At 35.1% G+C, this 12,463-nt stretch overlaps 1 protein-coding gene and 1 long non-coding RNA gene across 3 annotated transcripts; one reads left to right on the top strand and one right to left on the bottom strand.

Moving 5' to 3' along the window:
* On the top strand, window positions 3,130–6,788 carry LOC109820840. Its single transcript, XM_020387032.1, has 4 exons — window positions 3,130–3,923; window positions 4,022–4,196; window positions 4,348–5,310; window positions 5,424–6,788. Exons 1-4 carry the CDS (start codon window positions 3,130–3,132, stop codon window positions 6,786–6,788), a joined length of 3,297 nt encoding a protein of 1,098 aa, XP_020242621.1.
* LOC109820102 lies at window positions 9,912–11,888 on the bottom strand. 2 transcript variants are annotated; one of them, XR_002241722.1, is made up of 3 exons: window positions 11,811–11,888; window positions 11,257–11,630; window positions 9,912–10,309 (listed from the first exon to the last, which is right to left on the bottom strand). It is a non-coding gene; the product is annotated as an uncharacterized LOC109820102 (long non-coding RNA). The 2 variants fall into 2 exon arrangements; XR_002241721.1 differs by lacking the exon at window positions 11,811–11,888 and having other exon boundaries at window positions 11,257–11,804.

Below are 12,463 nucleotides of genomic sequence, written 5' to 3'. Positions count from 1 at the left end.
ACCCGAAGGTTTAAAATAGAACCCGAAGGTTAAACGAGAACGCGAAACGCGTTAAGAGGCCGCAAAACGACAAGGCCAAAATATCTGGCAGATGAACGCCAAATAATTAAAAATAAAAATAAAAAAAATAAAACATTAAACGGCTGCAAAGCAATAAGGCCAAGATTTGGCAAAAGAACGCAAAAGCGTTAAAAATTTTATTGAAAGGGAAATAGCCCTAGCTCTGATACCATGTTAAAGTAAGAGAGAGAGAGAGAATCTTGGGTAAATTTCCCTTGAATTGAATATTGAGTGTGCACATATATTTATACAAGTAGAGGAGTGTGAGGTTTGTTCTCCCAAGCAATGTGGGACTAAAACCCACTACAATACACTATTATCAACACACATAAAGGGTTGAAGGAGCCCAACGAGCAAAACATAGGTCAGAAAGAGAGCATGAACTCGATCAAGACTCATTGTATTTAATCTTTTGCAAATTTCCGAATTTTCGCAAACTTCTTGAGATGTGGATGAGGATGGAGGGGGTACGTGAATGCATTATATAGGGTAGTCCCCTAAGGAAATGGCCCACAAATGACAATTACTTACTGTAGTCTTTTTTTTAATAATTTGTTTTGGAGTTGACTTTTCCTACATAATTTGACTGGATGCACTAGTCCCCACTTTGGACTAGCTAGCTATAATACTCTAGGGACAATGTTTCTAAGTACTAGCAATGATTAAGTAGTTTTTTTATAGAGAAAAAACAAGGGGTATACGTTGTTCATTAAAACAAAAGTATTTTTACAAAAGTAGGATACAAACTGTATCCGTTGAAATTAGTAGATAGAAAAAGTAATGATTAAGTACTATCAATGATTAAGTAGTGGTCTCTTCACTCTTGTTTTAGAGTGACACTACGGTCACACTGCCCACCATACCATGGGACACAACCCCCCTCACAGCTACAGTGCACGGGCTCACTTTAGATTTTTTAAAAAAATCTAAAGTGGGCCCGTGCACTGTAGCTATGAGGGGGGTTGTGTCTCATGGTGTGGTGGGGAGTGTGACCGTAGTGTTTTTTCTTGTTTTAATAGTGAAGAGGATCGAAATCTAATGAACATGCAAGATAAATGATTGTGATCCTTTCCACTACAAAAAGTATAGTGAAGGGACCATTGCAATATTATAATAATTGATTTGTTTAGTAGATAGTTGTGATTCATTAAATATCTATCACTCGATATAACTACATGAATTGCATTATTTTTCTAATTCACACTCAAAAATAAATTAATCACAACTATATATCCACTAGATAAATCAGCTGTTATATTATTTTAGTAGTTTCTCCATTATATATTTTTTAGTGTTGAGGATCCGAATCCCAAGATAAATAGATAAAAATTCTAAATTAATTATATATGAATGAGATGGAGTGTTTCATCAAGATTGAATTGTGCGATGTAATGCCGTCAACGTCTACATAAGTTTATTAATTTCTTTCTGTTGTCAGATTTAGAATGGTTCGGCATCTTTTCAGTCAACAAATTAAAATAATTTAACTAGCGCAGATGAAATGTACATATCTCGAGTTCGTAAGGCTCAGGATCACTCTCTGTATTCTCGTGTGTTTTGCATTTTTTTTGTATAAAGTAAGACTTATTCTTTTATCATCTTTAATAGAATAAATTTTCCAATATTTTTCCGTACTGGTAACAACTAAATAGTTTGATCTCAACTATCATCATGAAGTAAACCATTTCTCAATGAGCCAAGGGGCGGTTCTGCTGGCGCACGTTAGAGGGCGATTTCTTTTCTAACCTGCGCTTCCGCCAAGAAATCAAATGAGGAAGAAGAAGAAAGGAGATAGTGGAATCATAGAAAGGGAGCTGAGAGATTCTCTGAAGAAATCAAATGAGGAAGAAGAAGAAAGGAGATAGTGGAATCATAGAAAGGGAGCTGAGAGATTCTCTGTTCGAGTATTCTTTGTCTTCAACTGCAAGGAGATAGTGGAATCATAGAAAGGGAGCTGAGAGATTCTCTGTTCGAGTATTCTTTGTCTTCAACTGCTGAGAAATCTGTTGCTGCGAAGAATTCTTTGATCTCCATAGAGATGGAGAGCACTGGCCCAAAAGGAGCCAAGAAGAAATTGCCAGTTTATGAAGTTTTGGCGAGATCTGAACCTCAATTGGATCTTCCAAAAGGAGCCAAGAAGAAATTGCCAGTTTATGAAGTTTTGGCGAGATCTGAACCTCAATTGGATCTTCAAGCAACTCAAATGAGATCTGGTAATTTGATTTCTCGTAGCCTAAGTAAATATTCTCAATTGTCTCATTGGGCTGATGATGATGAGAATACTGATGATTCTGCTTTATTTGTGAATTCGACTTCTGAGGATTTTATTAGTAATGCTCATATATTGATTGAGGATAAGTCTGATGAAATCAATACTACTATCGAAAATCTTGCACATGATCTTGATAGTAAATCTGTTGAAATCAATGCTGCTACTGTAAAACTTGCTCAAGATCAAGTGGTTATAGAAGGGAATGAGGATATAACTCAAGAAATTGGAGGAATCTTGAAGAATAATGCTCCGGAAACCAAGAAAACCTTTGCTAGTCTCTTTACGGATAATAGGAAAGCTGGAAATGGCCTCAATTTGAATTTTGTCAAATCTAAGCAAGCCAACTCTGTATCATTCACTAACGATGAATGGAAAGAAGGAGAGAGTTATTGGAAGCATGCATTAGTTGGTTATGTCATCGGCCTCAATGTGAAATTCAAATCCATGGAATCTTTTGTGAATAAGAATTGGGGGAAAATCTCTATCCCATCAATTTCTTTATTAAAACAAGGAATTTTCCTATTTGATTTCCAAACTGAAAAACATATGCTTGAGATTTTAGAAGCTGGACCTTGGTTCTTTGGAGCTAGACCGATGATCCTTAAACCCTGGTCCATTGACTTTGATATGGATAAATTCCAAACTTGTTTTTGGAGCTAGACCGATGATCCTTAAACCCTGGTCCATTGACTTTGATATGGATAAATTCCAAACTTGTTCATATCCAATGTGGGTTCAGTTTCCAAGCCTGGTCCATTGACTTTGATATGGATAAATTCCAAACTTGTTCATATCCAATGTGGGTTCAGTTTCCAAGCCTGCGATTAAATTTGTGGACTCCTATTGGCATTAGTAAGATTGCAAGTATTATTGGAAATCCTATCACTACTGATAAGCTCACGGCTACAAGGCAAAGGTTGAGCTATGCTAGGGTTTTATTGGAAGTTGAGCTGCCTCTAAAAGAAGCCCTGCCTGATATAATTGAAATTCAAGGGCCTGATGGCAAGATTTATAATCAAAAAGTGATATATGAATTTAAGCCAAGATGGTGTTCATGGTGTAATGTTGTTGGACATGAAACTGTTAACTGTAGAAGACACACTTCCAAGAAGATTTGGGTGCCTGTTAGCAAACAAAGCAATAAGGATGTACAGGAGAAGTTAGTGCCAAGTCATGATGCACAAAAAAATTTGCAGCAAAGGAATGTTGAAGATAACGTAAATTTTGGCCAAACTAGTAGGATGTCTGGAACTCTGGAACAGGAAGCTGGCAGTGTGTCAGGAAAACATGCACACCAAGTACAGGATGCAAGAATCAGTATTTCAGCTCCTATGACAGAAGGTTTATTACCTGATAAAGTAGGGATGCAGTTGGTGGGTGATGCAAATCAGACAATGGCTGGTTTCCTCCCTCTACAGAGAAAACATGCACAAACTTCACTTCCTGGTAAACAACTGCAGAAGGGAAAACTCACCTCAATGCAAAAAGCTTATCACTCTTCTCCCTCCATTAATTTTGATGGCTTCACAAGTGTTACTAGAACTGCTAAAAGGGCTGTTATGAGTGCTGATTCATCAATACAAACATCTCTGTTTGCTGTGCTTGATCATCAGAGTCTTGATCTGGATCCCTCTAATTCTATTAGGGGGAATCATCTCATTAAATGCAACTAGCTATATGGAACATTAGAGGGTTTAACAAAACCTCTAAACATGGGATAGTCAAGAAGTTTATTCAGGAATACAAGATTTCTCTGTTAGCCCTCTTGGAAACTAAAGTGGCTGGATCTGACAAACTGCAGGCAATTGGGAATAAAATTGCTAAAGACTGGAAGTGGTTATCTAATATTAATGCATCAAATAAGGTGAGGATTTGGATACTATGGGATAGTGAAATTCTATCTGTTCAAGAAATAAATTCTACTGAGCAATATATAACTGATTTGGATACTATGGGATAGTGAAATTCTATCTGTTCAAGAAATAAATTCTACTGAGCAATATATAACTTGTGAGGTGAAATCCAAAGATGGGAATCTGGCATGTCTTATCACAGCAGTCTATGCTTTTAATCAAGCTGAAGGTAGGAAGTCTCTCTGGGAGGAGCTAATTTCATTCAAAGGAAATGTGAATTGCCCCTGGTTGGTGGGTGGTGACTTCAATGCAATTATTAACAGTGATGAAAAGATAGGAGGAAATCAAATGAATGATGCTGGAGCTGATGATTTTCAGAACTTCATTAACTCTAGTCAGCTTAGAAACATCAAAACTACAGGTTGTTTCTATACATGGAGCAATAAGCAGGATTCAGCTTCAAGAGTCTGGTCAAGGCTAGATAGGATTCTAATAAATGATGAATGGATCTTTAAACACACTGCTAGTCAAGCTGAGTATCTGATGCCCCTTTGCTCTGATCATTCCCCAGGTCTGATCACAATTGATGATACAAAATTTGTGGGGAAAAAACCTTTCAAATTTTTCAACATGTGGGCTAAACATCCAAACTTCCTTGATATGGTGAAATCTGTCTGGAATAAGGATATCAGAGGATATAACATGTACAGGTTTCACACTAAACTCAAAAACCTCAAGCCTGTCCTTAAGGATTTGAACAAAAAGTACTTTATGGATATCAGTCAACAAGTGATTAGAGCTCAAGCTGAATTAAATGAAGTCCAAGTAAAGCTGTACTCTGATTTGTTCAATTCTGAGTTGATAGCAAAAGAAAAGGAATGCACCAAGAAATATATCAACTTGCTGGATTGTGAAAATTCTTTTTACAGACATAAGGCTAACATCAAATGGGCACTGAATGCAGATAAAGGCTCCCATTTATTCCATTCAGTTATGAAAAATAAGAGGCACCAAAACAAAGTTCTAACTCTGTATTCTGAGGATGGCCTTAGACTAACTGATATAGATGATATAACAGCAGCAAAGAGGACCTGTATCTGGCTATTGAAGAGTTCTTTGCATCAGGTAAACTCTTGGGTACTTTCAACACTACTTCCATCACCTTGGTACCAAAAATTCCTAATCCTAATACTGCAGCTGACTATAGACCCATCTCTTGTTGTAATGTGATATACAAGATTATTTCTAAAATCATTGCTAGCAGGCTGCAAAAAGTAATTGGTTATCTTATCAATGAAGCACAAAGTGCTTTTGTTAAGGGGAGACTGATATCCAGTAATTTCCTGCTAGCACATGAGCTCATAAAGCAATATAGTAGGAAAAACAACTCCCCTAGAGCTATTCTGAATATGGATTTAAGAAAAGCTTTTGACACCATCAGTTGGGAATTTATAAGAGCTATGTTGATGGGTTTGGGTTTTCCTAACACAATGACTGAATGGATTATGGAGTGTATCTCTTCTTCTAAATTCTCTCTAGCACTGAATGGAGGGCTACATGGTTACTTTCAAGGGGCAAGGGGGCTTAGACAAGGGGATCCTCTATCTCCTTACCTTTTTGTAATTGGGATGGAGTACTTATCAAGGAAATTAAGCTCTTTAAATACAGACAAGTGTTTCAGATTCCACCCTAAATGCTCAAAACTGAAAATAACACACTTGGTGTTTGCTGATGATTTACTGCTGTTTAGTAGAGCTGATATGATTTCAGTTCTGAAAATCACTGCTTGCTTCAAAGAATTCAGTTTGGTTTCGGGATTGGAAGAAAATTTAGCCAAGTGCTCTGTCTACTTCAGTGGTGTTGATGACAATATTAAAAATCAGATATGTGACTTTCTGGGATTCAAAGAGGGGGTTCTTCCAATGAAATACTTGGGCTTGCCTCTAAGTGCAAAAGGACTCTCATATGTGGACTGTTCTTCCCTCATTGGCAAAATTCAAGATCAGTTTCAATTTTGGCAGAAGAACAGAAAGTTATCATATGCTGGAAAGCTGGAAATGATCAAATCAGTCATATTGGGCATTCAAACATTTTGGATGAGTAATTATATTTTGCCAATTAGAGTCTTGGAGAAGATTGATAGTCTTTGTTCTCAGTTTCTCTGGAACAGCAAAATGCACTTGATCTCCTGGAACACTATCTGTCAAGGAAAGAAGCAAGGGGGTTTAGGAATTTTTTCAGCAAAAGAATGGAATCTGGCCACAGCTGCTAAACTGTTATGGATGTTACACCTCAAAAAAGATTTATTATGGATAAAATGGATTCATGAAAACTACTTACAAAATCAAGATATCTGGACTGTTCAACCAAGATTGAATGACTCATGGATGTGGAAAAGACTTATTAAAGTAAGGGATATATTGGTTAATAGGTTTGGAAGTGTTGAAAGGGTGAAGATTACCATTAATGAGTGCTGTTCAAATGGCAAAGTTCTTCTTTCTGCCATGTACAGAGTTTTAATTCAGCCTTCTCCACGGGTGAACTGGCATGAAACAGTTTGGGATGGACTCTTATATCCAAAACGGCTGAGGTCTGGAACATGATAATGGAATGGTTAAGTTTTAAATGGAAGTCTTGCAACTGGAACCAGCTCCTAAATTGGTATTCTTGTAATCTAAGGGGTAAGGGTGCCACGAAAAATCTGAAGCGAATGGCATTGTCAACGGCTGTGTACATAATCTGGCAGGAGAGGAATCTCCGGATTTTTCAAGGCAGGAAGAGAGAGGTCAAACAGATTGTTCATATCATCAAATTTTTAGTATACACAAGAGTTTTGAATGACAGCTCATATGTTCATATAAGGGAGCTCTTTGAGAAAATGCAATCTTTCTGTTTTTGGAATACCAGGTACACTGGTATCTTGATGTCTTACAAAACTGTACAGGTTGGATATGAATAAAATTACTTCATTTACCAAAAAAAACTATCATCATGAAGTTAAAAGTATTATGTTCATCACGCCAACAGTTTTGAGTAAGCTACTAAGCTCACTGAACACAACAGAAGAGTCAAGTCCCGCATTCTCATTACTGTAATAAAACCATATGTTAGCTCATATCCCGAATTCATACTACTACCATTAATTGTACGGTCAAGTCTTGAGCGCAACAATCGCTTGGAGAGGAGTAGCATTATCAAATTCTTAAAGAACTTACACATGTGAAACTTCAATCCCTAACTATGGAAAAGTCAACCAGCATTGACTTGTATACGTGTCAAACTTCATCACGCACCTAACCATAGAAAACTCAACCAAGAGGACTTAACAAACATATATCTCTATAAGAATTTTGAGTGCTCGGCTTTCTGTGGGGATCCTATCAGAACCATCTCGGTCTATATGAATAGAGAGGTTTACGCTGTTGATTGGATATAATCACAAGTCACAATTTAATCCCATGTATGATACGTATCACTTTATTCTGTATAGTGTTTGAATCCTAACCGTCGGTTTTTTTTTCCACCCATGAATTCTGTGTTGCGTGGTGAATATTGACATCAGTCCCCTCCGCATCCTTGTAGATCTCTAAAAAGGAAAAATCAGCTCTTATTTTCGAATCAACAATATTAATCTGTTAGCTCTTATCATATTTTCTTTTTTATATATATTTACTTTTAATATATATATGTCCTTCGAAATATGATCTAATCGATAATTTTGTACTAAGGGAAACCCAGCTGTCTTTCATATACTTCACCTAGCTAATCATATATACACGGTACAAATACCATTTTGTATTGCTTTTATTGAGAGTGAATGTCACGTGAATCACTTTATTATTATTGCATGCATTTTCAGAGCTTTTGACCAGACTAAATTGAATCAGGCATGCAAGAGGTAGCAAAGAAGTTTCTTTAGTAATATCTAGGTACACATGTTAATTATTCCATGAATCATGATTCATGAGCATCAAATGTAAACATATACAGGTTATTAGATATCAAAATATACACCTATATATATATATTCTTCTTCTTTCTCGTTCGTCCAATTTCAAACTTATGAAGAAATCTAAGCGCTGTATTCATAGTAGATAACAACTAACTACGTGCCTCATTCAACTATAATGAAAATATTAAATTTAATTAAGCCAAATAATCTAACTGTTAAGAACATTAATTAATCAACAAGAACCGGCCAAAGTTTGACCAATAATACAAGCTGGCTGGCCAGCATAGGCCTAAACGTGGCATGACTTGTTTTGTCATCAGTTCATGTTCATACATAAAATTTTACGGATAGTTTGATAGTTAAAGAAGAAGAAGTAGTAGATAAATTCAGTTTATCATAATCTTTTTGAGATTTAATTTGGCAAAACCTCTGAAAACCTTATTTCCCCCCCTTTAGGAGAAAACTGTGTGCTACATATATATGTTTCAATCCATAAAGTCATCCGTATACACTGTATTTGAGGGGAAATTCAAAGCATGAGAAAAACATTCATCCACAATAAGTTGTTCCATGAGACTTTCGAGCACTAAATTTATTAATCAAATGCCATATAACTCTTAAGACTTTTGAGAACTCATAAATGAACACTAATTAAATTGCTCGCAACGTTTTCTTTTTGGACTAATTCCAAGCTTAATCTTGGTGGAATTTGCGCACGTGTCCTACTTAATATAATCAAAACTCTAACGATATCATGTATTTGATTCAGTTGTCTTTGTCATTCTGACTTCAATAGTTCTCAGAATATGTCAGCTTTTTCGGTTTACACACGGTACTTGGAGACTAAAGTTCTCTCAAATGCATGACATGCATGGAAATTAAGGGTTTTCATCTTTTCAATGTGACATGCATAGATTTTAGCATTAGATAGATAGTCAGCTTGAGAATACATAAATATAACCATCAATTCTCAAGATAGCTTTGAAACGGTTAGGATCTTTAAGAGTCAGAAAAATATTATTAGTAGTACTATGTTTTCATATATATTTTTCCGATCCATGTTTAGTAGTAGCAAGAGGATCAATCTGTCAATGAATATTACAATATGCAAATAGCAACAACTGTAATTCAAATATTGAAAGAAAAGAATATGCACATCATGTACGATTACTTGAGACTTAATTGAGAGAGATTAAGGGGGTGTTTGTTTCAAATCCTATAATTTTAGGATATGGATTTCACCATGAGATTTGAAATCCATAGGTTTTTTAACATGGGTTGTGATCACTGCTGAAAAATTAGGCATCCCAGACGGAAAATTCCGTCTAGGATATACAGAATTCCGTCTAGGATGCGTATTCTAGACGGAATTCCGTCTAGAATACCCGTCTAGGATGTTTCCGTCTAGAATAAAGTATTCTAGACGGAAATTCCGTCTAGAATATATCCTAGACGGAATATTCTAGACGGAATTGAAAACCGTCTAGAATACATCCTAGACGGATTATTCTAGACGGAATTTCCGTCTAGAATACATTATTCTAGACGGAAAAAATTTTCGTCTAGAATGAGTATTCCAGACGGAAATTTCCGTCTAGAATACTCATTCTAGACGGAAATTGAGGTTTTTTAATTTTTTTTTAAAAAAGGCATCCTAGACGGAATTTGAGCATCCTAGACGGAATTTCCGTCTAGGATACTATGCTACAGTAGGTTTTTTTTTTTTTTTTGCAAAATCTACTTTGAGTGCATGTACACAATATTGAACAATAAATTATATTCATATCCAACACAATCTAATTATATTCCAATATCAAATCCCATTATATTCAAAAAATACATTCAACAAAATAGTAGAAAGATACATAAATTGTTTACAAACTTTTACATAAATTATTTACAATGGATGTCAGTGCATCGGCAAACAGGTCTAATAATCTCTATTAACAAAAAGGAACGCGATACATAAGTTGTTTACATAGATAATAACTAATTTTCTATTTATATGTTTATTTACAATCGGAGCCGCAGAGAACTTTCAATGCTTCAAGTCATAATTAGTATTACACTCAGCACATTGAGGGCTTCTAATTCAAATTGCTAAACTGTACTCCTGCTCTCTCTTGATTTACAATAAAAAAGATGTGATCGGCTTCAATAATCGTATAGTACCTGAAAAATGAACGAGTATTATCAAGCTTAGTGATGAACACTATCGCATATATCAGATAAGTTTTCATGAAAATTTCAGGATAAATTTTGCAAAGATGGAGTTAATGAGTGACTCAAAAAATCAAATGTTTATTCACTTATGAAGAATAACATCATTATCGCATTGAGAGCACCATCATTATCTTCCCAATCTTCATCCCTGTTACAATCTTCATCCAATGTTTATTCACTATGTCACCTATAAGCTACATGCTCATAAACTCATCTTATGTGTTATATAGCTTCGAGTCATTTTGTCATCCTTTACAGATACTGTTTCTTCCATCCATAACCAGTCCATCAATTACTGTAATCCTACCATGATTTATATATAATGTTTTCATTAGATTTTTTGACTTATGGTGGAAATAAAAGTGATGCTATGTTTTTAGGGTCTTCCAGGTTTCTTGCATCTTATTTCTACCTGTGGCAATAAAAAAACTCACACTCCAATGAATTTCTAATTAATGAAAGTATGATAACAATGTTGGCTATACTTAAGTGGGGATACACATACACACACACATAGGAGGTGCTATTTGGTTGTTCCTATGCTGTGTGATAAAAGAAAGTGCAACACAGGAGTGGTTCTTTTTTACCATTGAAATAAGCTAGAGCTGAAGGAAAGGTCCATAGAAGTTGTGTATATCAATATTTCCTAGAGATATCAGAAGTAAATTTTAGCACAGAACACACTAGCCAATGCACATGTACAATGCAGTGTTTAGATAAGCTAATAATAGCTCTAAAATTCAATGAAACATTTCTATCAAGGTTTAATTACTGATCAAGAAGTGAAGTTTACTCAACGTCACATATCACATTTGCATAAAAATCTTATCTTTCCAATCTCAACACATTCATCATCAAAACTAAACTCATTCACATTGCAAAATATTTAGTGTTACCTGGGTCCTCAAAATAGCATGCTGATCAACCTTACTCTTCCCCTTCTCCTTCCCCTCCCCTGAATTCTCCTCCCAGCTCCTTCCCCTCAAAATAGTCTGCTGATACATATAAAGATTCTGAAATTTTTATCTGTACAAAAACTTGAAGCATGTACAAGAAATCCATATTTAATTCTCTTTTAACAGAATAATAGTGGGTAAATCTAAAAAGGGGAAGTTCTCATTCCTCAGTACCACTAATTACGACCTCCCTATACAACTAGGAGCACAGCTATTACAAGTGAACTGTGGTGAACTACAAAATAGTTTAGTTTAGCGAAACTTATAAGCAAATCCATTCAAGAACCATCATCAACAAAATCAATACTTCATTCCTGCATATTTACAGATTAGTGAAATAGGTCAGTGATAACTAATCTTACAATTCTTGGCAACCAAAAACTGCCAGATAAGAGATAAAATCCAATGGAATAACTCAATTAAACTGTTGCTATCGCTTTAATAAATGTACTAAATTGAAAATAACAAAAATTAACCAAAATGAGGGCAAATACCTTAACTCCCATAACCTCCTTTAGAGAAATTAATGGCTAAATGACCATTGCTGCAGAAATTAATGGTTAGAATTTTAGGGTTTGTAAATTTTTGAGAGAGTTTTTGATAAATAAGGGGGGAAATTTTTGAGCCGCGGGATCTGAAGGTCGGAATGAAAATTTAAAATGACCGTAAATCCTAGACGGAAATTTCCGTCTAGGATATTCCGTTCCGTCCAGGATATATCCTAGACGGAAATTTCCGTCTAGAATACGTAGAAATTTTTAAAAAAATAATAAAAATAAAATAACCGTCTAGGATACTATTCTAGACGGATATTTCCGTCTAGAATAATTTATCCTAGACGGAATATTCTAGACGGAAATTTTCCGTCTAGTTTAATACATTCTAGACGGAAAAATTTCCGTCTAGAATATTCCGTCTAGAATATGCGATTTTCTACTAGTGGATTTCTAAAATGTTGTTTGTTTCATCAATATTTTAGGATATGTAATTCTATAATTTGTATTTTTTTTGTTTCAAACTCAAATTGTAGCATTATAAATTTTAGAATTTGAAATCTAGCCTAAATACTCTCACAAAGAGGGGATTTCACAAATGCTATAATATATTAGTTTTTTATTATTTGGATATTCAATATCCCAAAATTTAT

The sequence above is a fragment of the Asparagus officinalis genome, chromosome 8, assembly GCF_001876935.1.
Source record: "Asparagus officinalis chromosome 8, Aspof.V1, whole genome shotgun sequence".
Classification (NCBI taxonomy): domain Eukaryota; kingdom Viridiplantae; phylum Streptophyta; class Magnoliopsida; order Asparagales; family Asparagaceae; genus Asparagus; species Asparagus officinalis.
This window is presented reverse-complemented; position numbering and strand designations above follow the sequence as displayed.